Genomic DNA, 16,034 nt, shown 5'->3' with positions numbered 1-16,034 from the left:
GCCAACGAAAGCGGGCTTCAGCCCGCTCAGCTGGCGGGCTTGCCCGCTAGTTCCCTTTATCGCTTTTCAACTTAGCATACCATTGTTCGAAAGCCCGCGTCGCGTTATACGCCGGAATATACGGTAACTACAATAATGTTAAAAAAAAAAACTCCATTTATTGCCCATTTGTAACAAAATTCTAATTTCTTTTCTCGGTATTGCAGGTGTCTTTCTGTGTGAGCGGTATTGTCGGCCAAGGTGGACCACATGAACTCGTTTGCTAACAGACCGCGGCTCCGACGAAAAGTAAAGCACATACTTATTGCCACTATGCTTTGCTGCGGAAAACGAAAGGTGAGAGAGTTTCTTAAATTCATCTCGTTCCAGTTAATCCTGTTAAACACTGTAAAATTCAGTAAGTGTTTAGAAAGCGTAGTTCTTACTTGGAAGGGCAAAATATCGTTGCCTTACAACCAGTTTGAAGAAAATACTATTACTTTACAGATATTACATCAATGCTTTAGAACTAAGTCTTATTAATGCTTTCAAACTTTTTAGTTTATTCCAATGCCGTTGCGACCCGTTTTAAGTGACTGTTCTTTTATATCCGTGTAGAACTTAATAGTATAGAAATCTTTCTAATACCTCAGAAAATGGAAAATGAATTTAAGATGTCTCACGCTTTTGCGCTTTTTATATGCCAAGTTATTAACTTCTCTGCTCCGCTGTTGCTTGAAACCTGACATGCGGGTAAGTTTTCTTTAATATAAGCTTCATGAAAATTCACGATCACAAAAAAATTTATTCATTCCAGCTTACTTTTTTGAAAATTTTATTTTTGATAGCATGGCCCTTTTTTTTTTTTTTTTTCAATAATTTCTTTTCCTCAAGGCATGTTTTGAATATGAAATTAATAAAGAAACAACCCTGTACTTGGCATAGATTTAGACTAAAACTCAATCGATTTCGAGGGCAAACAGATCCCTCTTCACCAGAAGCAAAGAAATTTACAAGACTGGAAAGCAATGGGCGTAACGGTTCTATTGTTACCCTACTGTAGTGAACATGATGGTGGCGCCATCTGTCGGCAAAATTTGAAACGAAAATTGAAAACTTAAATTAATAGAATAGTTTTTTTTGGGGGGGGGTCTAAATCTACGCCAAATACGAGATTGTGTCTTTACTAATTTCAGTTTCATTTCGGTGTGCTTCTCTTCTAATATGCTTTGAATGTTATGTTTTGATGTTTCGATGCTGTGTGTAACTGATTTTGTTTGAAATGAACTGACTGTATGTAAATGATTTGAATAATTAAAACGACAGATGAGTTTTCAATCGTAAATCGGTAATAAAAATAAAAAATTTTCTTAAAATTTGAATGATACATTTATTTATAAACTACAGACTTAAAAAATTTAAATTTTGAAACTTTATTACTTAAATATTTCTCCCTTTAAATTCTATAAATACGTAAAAGTAGAACGTTATGTAAGCTGTTTTACACATATAGTTCTCTCAAATGTATTATTGATAAAGTATTCGAAGAGCTCCTTTAAAATAAAACATTTAAATTTCCCTTACTTCCATTTCATACCTATTTCATGCTTAATGTTATTGCTGTATATCATTGTATAAACATTTAATGACTAGATTTTAGATCAAAGCAGATAGGTTTAAATTATTCTCTAAAAAACTGATAAAACGCTAAATATTTTAATAATCTGATCTAGTTACATTTACTTCAGATAAGACTAAACTGCCTTATTTTTTTAAAAACTTCCTGACGTTCAGTCGTTTCATAATCAAACTGTTTTTGAATTAGTTTACAAAGTTTCTTAATGCTCTCGCTGTTTTCCAAAAACTTTCTCATAATTACATTGGTTTCTTTTCATTTATTCAATCTTCGTCATTTTTGATATAGCTCTGGTGATTAAAAATTGATAAAAGTTCAGTAATAAATTTTAGATTAAGTTTCGGAAAATGTTAAAATAGCCGCTCGAGAGGCACTGCAATCAATCCCGTAACTGACACAGAGAAATCATACTCTAAAGGGATTATTGGGTTATCAGTGCTGCCATCTATCGGCAATCTGTAAAACCTCTGCAATATTTCAATATATTAACGTTCAAGTTGAATTCAGAGTATTGAATGCAAAAGAACATTCAGCAGCTATGTTCGAAACTATCTACATTTGATAAATACTAATACACTTTTTTTCTACAAAATAAATATTTCATTTAATCGTTTTTTAAGACCACTTGCCGGTTTTTAAATTAACACTCTAGAACGAGAATAAAAACTACAGGCGGTGGCATAACCAGAACTCTTGAGTCCCTATACAAAATATTTTCTTCAGGCCTCCCGATAAATTTACAGTACTCAAAAAAAAAAAAAAAAAAAAAAAAAAAAAAAGAGAGAGAGAGAGAGCGAGAGAGAGAAAAGAAAAAAAGATGGAAATAAAAAACAAACTGAAAGGTTTTTAGAATTCAACAACAGCCCAAGAGGGTTTGCTAAATATTTGTATGCTCTCATTGAGCCACCACTCTAGCCGGGCTGCTCTTGTTCTCATTCCTGTTACCCCCCATTTTTTAGTTTTGTTATTAATTATCGTTTTCTTCACACTTGTGCCACGTACAGTTGAACGCGAAAAATCACAAAAGGTTTAGAATCTGTATAGCAGCATATGTTTAGAATTCCCTATGCAGTGTTAAGTTTTGGCATACATTTTTATATTCTTTTCATTTCATCATATCAATACTTATTTTTCTTACTAAGAAGGCTAGCGACTTTTTTTTTTCTTGTTATTATTAACTTTTCATGTGTTAACTTCATTTATATAATATTACATTTTTCGCCACGCCACATAAAATTCAATTCTGCAGCAAAATTATAAAATATTTTAAAAAAGCATATCTTGAGAAACACGTCGTTTAAAGTGAATCGACGCAATAAATTAAACTGGGACGTATGTTCCCCCCTCAGTTATGAAACTGAAAAAGAATTAATATCAACCTATATGATCGTTATGGATAAATATAATGTACAGTTAATTTCATATTTTGCTCTGAATTCTTCATTTTTGTTCTTAAATTTATCAAAACTCCGAATCAAAATATTATGATTTCCTCATAGTTAAAAAAAAAAAAAAAAAGATTGTGTCTTCAAAGTGGTAATAACATTGCCATAATATTTTATTGATTAAAATCATTCCTGTTTTTATATGAATTTAAAGCCAGTTCGACAATGGCTAAATCGCGATGCCTAGAAGTATAGTAACAAAACATTTTTTCAACTGGCAAGATTGTCCAACAATAGCCTAGCGGTAAAAACCAACGATCACTGGTAGTTCAGTCCGGGGTTCGAGTCCCAGCAAATGGGCTGTGTGCATGAACGTTTTCTTGGTTTTCCCCGTGTTTAGCATGAATGCGAGCTAGTTTTCCTTTATAAGTCTTCCACGGAGCATCCTTCCCTTCTCCTGTAGTGCCTAATGGCGGAACACATAATAATAAATACTCGTAAATAACCTGCCAAGATTTGCACGTACAAAAAAGACTGAACCGAGGCCGCCGCATTCATGTAGGCATATTAGGTCCAGACCTTGTTAATAGTTAAGCTTCCGCCACCCAAGGGAGAATATCCATGGGTGGTTCGGGGGTTTTCCATTCCTCTTCTGCTCCTGTTAGCCTCTCTAGAAAATTCCTGCTTACCGTGTATTTTAAGTTACCTTTCCCGCACAGAACCTATGGGCATGTATTGTAAGCATCTACGCTTCTCCAGGATTCGAACGCGGATATGCTTCAGCTTGCCTTTGGATGCCCCATTCAGCAAGCTGCAGTTTGGGCAGTACTTTTATGGCGATATGAATTTTCGTTATCAGTTTTGGTTATTTTAAAGTACTTTCTGAAATTACAAAAAGGTAGATTTGTTTCTTAATTTCTGTTATAATTGTTCAGTTATTTGTATATTTTTTATTTTCAAGCCTTTCTAATACTATCTTTATCAGAAACCTGCGAAAATGTACTACTGCATAATAATCACATTACAGAATCTAAACCAGAAATTAATTTGAATCCATAAATAATCTTCAAGATTTTATGTCAGGCTCATACTTTGAGAAAGTTTATCGAAATTTTGGAGTGCCAAAATTATCGCTTTTTTCTTAAGCTAAAAAAAGTATGATTTTAAATAACCTTTGCATTTAGGATTAATCAGAATGCCGCTTTTGTCTTACAAATAGGAAATATACACAAATAGTGATCTCAGATAAGATTCTGAGAGTTAATGGCTTGTTATGGTCTAAATTTAATCATTTTCTGAATGTTACAACCATTGACCACACGAATTCAGTATGCATTTTACCATTTAGGGATATACTACATAGCTATGTTATTCAAGTCGTCATCCATTATCTGTTCATAATCCACAAAAATCCTTGATGTCTAATGATCCTTTGGTAAATTTAAAAGCGTGTTAGAAGACAATAGACATTACAGTAAAGAAGGAAGCCACACTTAGTACAATGTATCAAAACCGCTGGCTTAAAATGGAAATCATGCTAACACTGCCAGAATTCGCCTGGCTTAATGATGCAAGCATAAAAAATATATATGATACCAATTTAATTTCAAGCTAGTTATTTATGTAATTGCTTTGTAGATGGTAGAAAGTTTGTATATTTTGAGTAATTAATAATATGTTGCTCAATCTATTTAACAATATTCTGTAGTGGAATCAGTAAAGAGTTTCTTTTCAACGAATCTTTCTTTGCGTTCTAGGAAAGAAAAGAATTTTGTAACTTTTAGTTGTGGGCAAAAGTGACTTTGTATGTGATTCATTAGAAAAGCAAATATGCTTTCCCTCCGAGCGTTACGGGATTGGCCCTGAAATTTTAAAGCTCTCCGAATTATCATGAAGTGGTATTTTCTTGATTATAATTCCCAAATAAATTTGTTACTTTGTAATTTGGCTCCTTTACTTCCAATATACGAGGTGTGCAAATAAATAATGAGAACTGATTTTTTATAACTTTTATTTAGCTAAACCTACAGTCTCACACTCTCCCCTTCAAAGTAATCTCCTTGCCACACAGCGTTAGAGACGATATTTTTCCAATTTATAGCAATACTGGAACTCGGATACTGGAATTGCCGTCAGTTGGTTTGTCATTTTCGTTTTAATGTTTTATGGCGTCCCAAAATGGCATTGTGATACTTCTTTGGCGAAATGAAGCAACTCCAATGACAGGAACACAGCAATAACTTTTATTTAACACTAAAAAAAAATGGCGACATGCAAACAAGAAGAGAAAACAATACTATATTTAAAAATAAATTACATTCTTCGTGCGAGAGTCGCACGAGGCACTCCAGTCTGGTTTCAAATATTGCCATTCACAAATACCTTAATGTTCATCTATTTAAATTATTTAAACTACAAGATTTTAATATTATTTAAATCTGTTACAACCTCTTCCCCAACGGAGAGACTTTTACCAAAGGGAAAAGTTCTGTAAATTTCGAAAGTTTATAAGCTCGGCTTGCTCAATTGCTTAAAGAGAAAAGAAAACTTCTCTTATAAGTTTCCAAATTTTCAGGCCGAAAATTTTAAGTTTTAAACAAATATTTTTACACCACATTTAAATAGGAAGTGTTCAAATTATAGTGTTCAAATTAGTCTTCTTTTTTTTTTTTCTTGACGGCGCCTAGATCTCTTCCATGGTGGACCAGTTCCTCGGCTATAATTCACAGCAAAGCCTTTCCTCAGTTCATCTGTGCCTTTCGGATAATATTCATTTGTCATTTGCTTTCGACAATTGTTTTCTTCGTCTATTAGTAGCGGCTTTGATATTAAATCAAAAGCCGAAAGATGATGATAACGCTGCATTGCAAAATGATTCTCAATATTAATTTCTTTATCATTTTTTAAATTTTCGTGAACATCTTCCTCGTTTAATTCTGGTGATTTAACTTCTTCTTCAAATACATCTCTCGATGCTTTATTTTCTTCCTTCATCGGTTCCAAGATCTCCTCTTCAGCTATTTTTCTTTTCCTTTGAGCTCTAGTAGAAATGGCATTAACCTGGTGAGGACAACTATCAGGTTCCTTTCCTTGTTTATTAACCAGTGCAAAAGTTCGATTGCCTAATAAATACCTTCCTTTGTCGAGTTCATTTCTAATAATGGCAGCCTTAGTTATTACTCGTCCAAGATCGCAATTTAGTTCGATCTCCGCCAATGGTAAACAGGTTGGATTTAAATCTAATGGCTGTTGCACCCACACATTTTCACCTGTCAGCATTTCCGGCGTGATGTATTTGCGACAAACTATATCAATACTAGCACCTGAATCCCTTAATATAGGAATTTTATGACCATTTACGTAACCCATACTAGTATAAGGTAATAGAAATTTATCCTCTGGTTTTGCACTAATTCTGTTAAGATTAGCAGCAGATTCAGTACTATTCTTAAGTTTTGGACATTGGGGTCTTAAATGTTGATAGGACCCACACTGATAGCATTGTGGCGTTTTTCGTTTTTCATATTTATCATCTGGACGTGGACTTCTAGGTCTATGAAACCAGCTTTGTGAATTAAATCCTGATGACAATTTTTTTTTTCAGTTTTATTTTTATTATCTCAACTCAATTTACCATGAGTTAGTGCATTGTATCTCTCTTTCTGCCGATCCACTACAGGCCTTTTTTGAAAGTTTCCGCAAACGTTTTCATAGGCATCAAGTTTTTCAGCTAATTTTTTAGATGAAATAATCTCTACCCATTCATCAAGAAAATGATCTCGAATTTCAGGAGGAACTCGACGTTTAAGTTGGTCAAGCACCATCAAATCTAGCAACTGATCAAAAGTCTTAACTCCTAGACCAGTCACCCATTCTTTGCAATAATTTTCTATTTCATAATTGAAATCCACCCATGTGGATTCGGTACTTTTTTGATGTTTCATAAATTTCTGCCTAAACTTTTCCGGGCTTAGTTTAAACCGTCTTAACAATAAATTTTTCACGTGTTCATAGTCTTTAGCTTTATCGGAGGGTTCTCTAGCTATTAACTGGGTTACTTCGTAAGGAAGTAGTCCTAGTAAATGAGATACAAATTCTTCTTTATCAATTTTAGCCCATTCTGCTTGCCTTTCAAACAATAGCAAATATAGACTGATATCTCCTTTCTTGTCATCGAATTTCTGCATAAGGTGACGCAGCTCCGTTTTCGGCCGGATCTGTCCGGTATTTTGAGACTTTGTCTCTGCTTCAAGTCTTAATCTCTCTAATTCATACTGTTCGTTCCTTCTCCGCTCTTCTGCTTCTTCCTGTCTCCTACGTTCTTCTCTTTCCTCCCTCTCTTTCCGTTCTTCTCTTTCCTCCCTCGCTTTCCGTTCTTCTCTTACTGTGTCTAAGACTCCTTTGACGAATACTTCATCATAATCTCTACTTTCAACAATTTTCTATTTTAAATCAACTATTTTCAAATCTGCGGTCACATGAACTCCCAGTTCAGCTGCGAGATTTTGCAAATCTTCCTTACGAGCTCTTCCTAAGTAAGACATTGTTTCTACGTTTAAAATTAACGAACACTGTGTTCCTTATATTTCCTCAAAATAGCTCAAAAATGAAATATTTAAATTATATGAAGTTCATTCTCTCTACCACATTAATTGTGATTAAAATAAGAATAATAACATAGAGCAATATAAATATCTACCGTCTGGACAACTAAAATAAATATTAAATATAATATCAAATACGGTAATAAAATAAGACAATTTAATATTAACAGGAAATAATAATCTGGTATCGCTAATATTGCGTTCAGTCATGAACTAATAAAATAAAGCAATTCTATATGAACAGGAAGTAGTAATCTGGTATCACTAATATTATGTTCAGTGATGAACTAATAAAATAAAAATACGCACGATTATTCGATCTTGGTCGGTGCCTCCAAAATAATTAAGACTGTGATACTTCTTTGGCGAAATGAAGCAACTCCAATGATGGAACACAGCAATAACTTTTATTTAACACTCAAAAAAATGGCGACATGCAAACAAGAAGAGAAAACAATACTATATTTAAAAATAAATTACATTCTTCGTGCGAGAGTCGCACGAGGCACTCGAGTCTGGTTTCAAATATTGCCATTCACAAATACCTTAATGTTCATCTATTTAAATTATTTAAACTACAAGATTTTAATATTATTTAAATCTGTTACAGCATCCTTTCAGGTGCATTTTTGATCTTGGGAACAGAAAACTGCTACATGGACTTAAACTAAGGGAAAAAGAGATTTAAATTGAGGAGCCATAGGGAGGTTTTTACCTGCCTAAAACTAATTAAATGAAAATACGTTGAAACAAGACGTATTTTCATGCTGCAACATCCAGCTGGTCTTGAGTCTTGGTTAAACACGCAGCATGACCCTTTTTTTCAAAAATATCTCTGTAAACATATCAGTTAGGACTGGAGGCAAAAACATGTGGACAATTTCCCGGCTATCGAAAACGCAGTTCATTCCTGCTTTTTTGTCATATCGAGTTAATATTTTTCATTTTGAGCTCTGGTTCTTCGTTTTTGGGTGACACTAGAACACCCAAGATTTTTCACTAGTAGTGCCATGTTCTAGAAAGTTAAGATCATTTTTAGCCCGCTCCAAAAAGTCAAAGCATTTGTTCATCCTGTTTATTTTTGGTTCTTGCGAAAGGCTTTTCCGACCAGATTCTCAAAGATTTCCCTCATTCCCAATGCGTTTGTCAAAATCTGATGAACGATGCTGTAATTTTACTCTTCTTCTATCATTCTGACTGCGAAGCGATGATCAAAATTCATAGGATCTCGGATTCTGACAACATTTTCGTCAGTTCTTACAGTTGTAGGCCTTTCTCTGTGAGGTCCATCTCCAACAATTCCCTTCCTTCTGAAAATGCCTTAAACCACCTGAAAACGTTGTCTTTTATAAAACATTGTCTTCAAGGGCCTGATAAATCTTTGGAAAAGATATTAGCAAATTTTGATAGCCCAATATTATTTAAATTGATGTCACTCATTTTCAGAACGCACTATAATAAAACAGTTTGCGAAAAAAGAAATCCTACGGGCAACTTCAAGAGTTAACTTCTGCAGTTAAAATTCTTGCTTGGCTGTGCATCGAATGTTCCTTTATAAGGTATTTCTCCCACCTTCTTAGCGTGCCTTCGTGGTGCAGTGGTTCTGCATGTTGGGCCGGTACCCCAGAGGTCCATGGTTCGATTCCCGGCAAAGACGATTGCTCAGTTTTCATCTTCCCTGCTTCCAAAAATACCTAATGTCTCTACACCTTCACCTTTTTCGCCAAACGTGTTGCCAAATCCAATGCTACGCTTCCAGTCTCATTACTGTGCCCACCAGCGGCCGAGCGGTCCATTACCAAGTCGCTGAACATTGGTAGTTCGGTCCGAGGTTCGAATCCCGCGAACGGGCTGGTTGCATAGACGTTTTCGTGGTTTTCCCCATGTGTAACGTGTATACGAGCCAGTTTCCCTTAGAAAGTCCTCCACGAAGGCATCCCTCCCCCTTAGGCAGATAGCCCTATTGTGCTTTGCCATAATTAATTAAACCAAAACCAAACCAATCTCATTACTTTATTTATGAACCTCCTATACTTAGTTATCGGACACATCAGTAATATAATAAAACTGATACATCAGTATCAGGCCGAAGTTTTCATGGGTAATGAACTGCAAAGCCATCCTTCCATGCGGAATTTTACGTCCATAAACCTTGGAGGGTTAAAGCGATGCAATCCCCAAATAACTTATAGAACTTGATTCATTGGTGGTACTAAATATCAATGACATTTTAGAAATCTCTCATAGTTCGTGTAAGAAAGAAGCATTCCTAATAGACCTAGTGTCAGTTTAACTGATGGCAAATTGTGAGCCGGATGTAATGGTTTCTGTAGTAAATATTGATCCTAGAAGACCCATTGATCAGCTAAAACCGTTATGACCATACTTCTAATGCAATCGTATTCCATATTTAGCACTCGAAAAAGTTGCAACCTGCATGTGTCATACAATTCCTTGGTAAGTGTTTGAAGGAAGATTGTACGAGGTTTGAAAGCAGAGTGCCTTTTAGTAGAGACCATGGAGGTTTCCTAGATTACAAAGAGGTGGTTAGAGGCCTGAGCTAGCAATCTATGAAATCTTAGATGGCGCTACCTTCTCGTTTACTTTACTTCTTTTGGGCATGAATACAACTGTGGCTTTCCCTTCGTTGCTCATTCCTTTTCAATGCAGATGAAGAGGAAACGGTATCTCTTTGTCCTTGAAATCAATGAAGACTTGACTAAAATCTATGCCAAACACAAGGCTGTTGCTTTGCTAATTATATCCTGCATGTGCTTAATATGATTAATATAAGGCGAGTTAGGAAGTCAAGACATCATGTAGAATTCATCATGTAGTCAAGACATCATGTAGAATTCATCATGTAGTCAAGACATCATGTAGAATTCATCTGCCAATTCCTTATACCATTGCATAATTCCGATCTTTAAAGAGTCCTGCAAGGACAGTCCATTTCTGATGGAAAGTTAGAAACTTTAAACGAGTATGTTCACAAATATATTACTTTTAAAAGATGATGTTCACATTTGACTGATGTCATGGTGTACTGAACAACAAACACGATGCTCATGATAACCCTTGGGAATATTATCCAAGCATAGTATATCCACCATCCGCCTATTTATGTTCCGCAATACATGCTTCGGTCAACGGATTGAATGGAAAAAAAACGTACGCTAATATCGCCTTCGATGTGATGTAGAGGATGTGATCGTGTTTCATCCTACCAGTTTTTAATTCTTTCATTGTCCAGTAACGATGCACACAGACTCACAGTAGTCCACGCCGCGCAGACGAGATAGTAGTTAGAAAATCTGAATGACGCATCGAAGGGCTTAGGTTCGTATCCAGGAGAATACATGGTTCCTTGTAAGCGTATAATGTCTGTCTGGAAAGAAGGCATTCAAAATACACGGCAAGCCGAAATCCTGTCGAGAGGTCTGGTAGGAGGTAAAAAGAGTTGGGAAACTCTCGGACTGTACCACAAGATGTTGAAGATGATGAACCACAGATGATGAAAAAAAAAAGGTCATGCGGCGTGTTTAACCAAGAGTCAAGACCAACTGGATGCTGTACCTTGAAAATGCGTCTTGTTTACAGTGTATTTTCATTTAATGAGTTTTGGGGCAGGTACAAACCTCCCTGTGTCTACTCAATTTAAGTCTACTTCTCCCAGAGCTTAAATTCATGTAACGTTTTCCTGTTCCTCAGATCGAAAATGCACCTGAAAGGATGCCATTTTGGGACACTACAACAAATTAAAACGAACATGACGAACCAACTGACGGCAATTCCAGTATCCGATTTCCAGTATTGCTATGGATTGAAAAACAACGTCTCTAACGCTGTGTGGCAAGGAGATTACTTTGAAGGGGAGAGACTGTAATTTTAGCTACATAAAAATTATAAAAAATCAGTTCCCATTATTCAGTTCTCAAGTACAGTCTCTTCTCTGAATTCCATTGGGGGCTGAAGCTTGGCATTTAGCAAAACACAGCTGTACCTAATATGCTTACTTGGATGCACATAGGTGCCGGCCATTCTTTATCCTGTACCTGTAGTCGTAAACGTAAATAGTGCAGTGTTTGAGAGAAGCACATTAAAGGAAAATCTGTTCCAGATTCTAAATCTAACTCAATCTGCTTCTTCATGTTCTCAGGTACAGTTATACGTAGACTTGCATTGTATTTATCCGTTGGTTGACTTACTATTTGCCGTTTACTTGTCAGCTATTTGCCTTCTGCAAGCGAGACAGTTTATGATGATCATGACATTAATGACATTTGTCGATCACGCGTTGAGTCCAATTTATTGGCGTCTACCATCTGTCTTCATTATTGTCAGTCGATTTTTCACAGATAAAAACAGCGGCAACTAATGTACACATGATGAGCGGTAATACTTAGTAGATACGTTTTACTACCTTCGGGCCATCTCAGTCTGGCGATTATCGAAGTTGTTAAAATAAACAGCCTTGCACATTATACGCACACGTAGTGGAAACAAATATTTCGCAATATCTCCAATTGTTAACATAAACAGCCTTACACATTACACGCACACGTAGTGGAGACAATTATGCCTCAACACCTCCGCAACCACAATAATATTTCCACATTAATATGCATCATTCCAATGTAGATGATGCATGTTAGTGTATGCATTCTTATCGCAAACGGGTAATCATAGCCATTCTTGAACTACGAAAAATTAAGGAAGTGTTCTTATATGAAAAAATATTAATTTTTTGTAATTAAATATATTATTTTTACCCAAAAAATTGAAAGTAAAAGAAAATACTTATTGCTCAAGGACAAAATGGATTCTCAAGGAAGCATAAATAAGAAAATTGTTTAAAATTTAGGAAAATAAATAAATCATATAATGTTACAGAAATTACAGAAAAAATTAATAAATTTCATTATGCGGCATAATTTATGCCGGAAGCTGTTACATGTTATTTTCTTATTTCACGTCAGTTAATCTTTTATAGAGTTTTGGTACCGAGCGATGATGTTTCGAAGAAGGTTTTACGTGAAGTCTAGAAACAAAGTTTCTTAAGAATTTCTCGTTTAAGAAAAATGTCGTTAAATTGGAACTATGTTTTTATAATCAAAGAAGATCCTATTCTTCGACCTATAGCATCGATCAATCGGCCACATCTTAGATCATTTGGCTTGGATTCAGTGACCTCAATAATTTAAATTAAGTAACTTAGGGGTAGTTCCTATGTCGAAATCTTTTAATGAAAATTAAGCAACGAAATTTCAGCCCATCAACTTAACTAAAACAATTTGATATCCAACAATAATTTTATTGAAAACAGACCTTTGCACCATTCGCAAATCGTTTGATAGAATTCAAACGAAATTACATGAGACCCTAAATCTTAGGAAAAGAGAGAAATTTTGATTCTGACGCAGACGATAGGTATTTTGGATGAATTAAATAAATAAGCAAACAAAAAGAATAAAGTTCTAGAAAATTAGAGACAAATTTAATAAATGGCTTGCGCAAGCCGCCCTAAATCTCATCACTGCCCATAATTTTTTGGTTCATCAATACATTCAAAAATTGTTCCGATATTTTCAGAACGAAATTTCTTCATTATAATTAATGCTTTAAGTGAATGCTTTTATTCTCTTAAGTATTCATTTTAATACCCCTTTCTTTTATATATTTTCATACTAATATAATCATATATAAAATTATATATATATATATATAATATATATATAATCATATAATCATATATAAAATATATATTTTATATTCTAATATAATTTAATATATTTTTATCTATTTTAACTTTCAAGATAAAAGGACATTTCTAATAGCTAATAATTGTATTTCCTCCAGTTTCTCCAAGTTGTTAATTTGAGGTTTTCAGATTGCAAGTAAATTTTTTTAATTATTTTCAGAGACATATTAGTAACATTAGAAAATGATTCTTTTAGTAAGATGATCGCTGAGAGATGTGATATATATTCCCTGTACCCATTCATTACACGCAAGTTTACATTATTTCAAACATAACATAAATAAAGGCTGTAGTAACAATTATTAATTCACCAAAATTTTAAATCTAACTACAAAGAAAATGTTCGATAAAAATTTCAGCTATTTTGACTTATTTGAAATTTACCTTTATGTAATATTTTACACATACTAACATGCTTTAATCATACAACAAGCTCAAATCTTCGATACAATATATTATTATAAGTATATAGTTTTATTTGCAAATAAATGAAATTTTAAAGGAACTTTTTATCTAGAAAATGTTTATAAAAGCTATTAGGTAACTCTTTCGTTCGTTCTTTCGTATTTAATTAATTATTTTATATAAATGAATTATTCATATCACCAAACGTTCTACTCCTTTGGAATTATAACCAAACTTGTGAGATAAGTATCAATAAATGAAGGAATGTGTGAGAAAACTCTGTTACTCAGTTATTTGTAGCCATAAAAGACTAAATATTTATTTTCATTAACATGAATAAAATTGATATTGTCGCATGAGTACGGATTCGTAACAAATTGAATGCACAAGTCCGATGAGAAGCGAATAAAGTTTATTCGGTACTATTCCGTTTTGAGGACCGTAAAAAAATTGCAGCGAAAATGTATGCGCAAAAGCGCCAAATCTAGCAAACGCGCCCATTTAACAGCGCGCCAAATCTAGCGTACGCGCTGATTTCAAATTGCACAAGTTTACATAGTTCTATATTTCTTAAGACTCCATTGAAATACTAGTTTAATTTTAAATCCTTTTTTTGATATCCTATGGATTTAACAATTTAGGAATTACCCGTGATGAAAAGTCTGAAATAGAATTTTGGGTAAAGTGCAGAATCGCCTACTGCTTGATGCGTTTTTAAGAATTGCACATACTCGGTATCCATGTACACATTGACCTATTTTCACTTTAAAAAACAAAAAATCCCAGAATTGCACGAAAATGGCACTGCGCACACCCTTGACTTTATCTATGTACACATCGACGTATTTTCACTCGAAGAGTAAAAGAAACTTGACAAAAATCCAATTGTTTTTACCCTTGTAAAAAGCGACAAACAAATAAGTGGGCGATTCTGCACTTTACCGAGAATTTTTTCAAACAAAAGGCATCATTTATTATAGAAAATTATGCTTGAACAACCATCGAGATGAAATTATGCTTTAGAGATGACTCCGTAGCAAAATAGCAATGCAGGCATCCATTCAGCTATCTTTAGCAATTTTTGCCGGCGCAAGCGATAAAGTCGCCAATAATGGTACAACCGATGCCAAACGAAATATTCTCGCTGGTAACCTTTTACGTCTCATTTTCAAAACAAGTCGCAGCTTTTTCCTATCAGATTGATTGTTTCTTTCAATACTGGCACATAATTTTATAGAATATTTATCAGATAGTTCAGTTTTATGTCTAAGGCCATTTTCGGTAATTAAATCAATTAGGATGCAATCATAGCGCTTACCCGAAGCCGAAAATATAGAAAAGGTAAAGTCAAGGGTTAAATTCATCAATTCTAATGAGAATGCATTAGCAAAGTAAAGCACTGCAGTTTTACATAATTTCTGAGTAAGCTATTCGTACGAATTGAAATATTTCTTGCATTTAAACTTGTGTTCCAAATTAAGATTTAACTTAAAATTAATGTAGAATGTAGATAATTACTGAGAGCATTAAATTTTTGTACAGTAGTTTACGTGAGATGAGATCGCTTGGGGTCACGTGATATGAACCGGCGAATCAGGATGTTAAACCATGAAAACATAGTAAATTCTTAAATTAATGTCTTTTTATAAATTTATTGTCTTTATTTATTGGCTTTTTATAAAATTTTAAGCGATATTAAAATGTTTATGCCTTCAAAAAAAGAATTCTTAGAACTAACATTTTTTTAATATTTTTTATGTGTATACTGTATGTTGTCTCCAATTATGTCTGCTTGGCGAGATTTGCGCCGGCGAAACGGAAAAGTACCCAATTTTTATATAAATTATAATAATGATCTGAAATAGTTATTTCTTCTTATGCTTCCATTCAGTCATGTTTAGCCTTTTTCATATAAAATATAATAATAAAAAAGTATTATATGAAATTAACCTTTCACCTAAATTAAAACATCCATCTTAGATAGTTATTTACTATTGTACTTCCTTTCTTGCGGCAATTATTAGGGTTGCCGCAATTATTTTTGGCAGCATTGGCATCAACAATAGTTTGGCGATTTTTTACGGCCCTCGAAACTGAATAGTACCGTTTATTCTTATAACAACAAATAAAAACAAAATGCTTAAAATTCCTTAAAGATATTCGTACAATATCGCAATATCTTACAGTAGTTATCTTTCAAACTACTAAAACGTTCAACAGAACTTAATTCAAAACACAGAAAACTAATCCGGTTTTACCGCAAA

At 34.0% G+C, this 16,034-nt stretch overlaps 1 protein-coding gene across 1 annotated transcript in view; it reads left to right on the top strand.

Moving 5' to 3' along the window:
- The window catches only part of LOC118188415 (rho GTPase-activating protein 100F-like), a 213,826-nt gene that overhangs the window by 112,275 nt on the left and 85,517 nt on the right, over positions 1–16,034 (top strand). Inside the window, 1 exon segment of the mRNA XM_085827589.1 lies at positions 207–336. Coding sequence (XP_085683715.1) covers positions 250–336 — 87 coding nt within the window. The 5' untranslated portion in view covers positions 207–249.

The sequence above is a fragment of the Stegodyphus dumicola genome, chromosome 12 (genome assembly GCF_044657685.1).
Source record: "Stegodyphus dumicola isolate Sdum_Otavi_A_Nest chromosome 12, ASM4465768v1".
NCBI lineage: Eukaryota > Metazoa > Arthropoda > Arachnida > Araneae > Eresidae > Stegodyphus > Stegodyphus dumicola.
The sequence above is the reverse complement of the archived record's forward strand: the minus strand, read 5'-3'. Positions and strand labels throughout refer to the sequence as shown.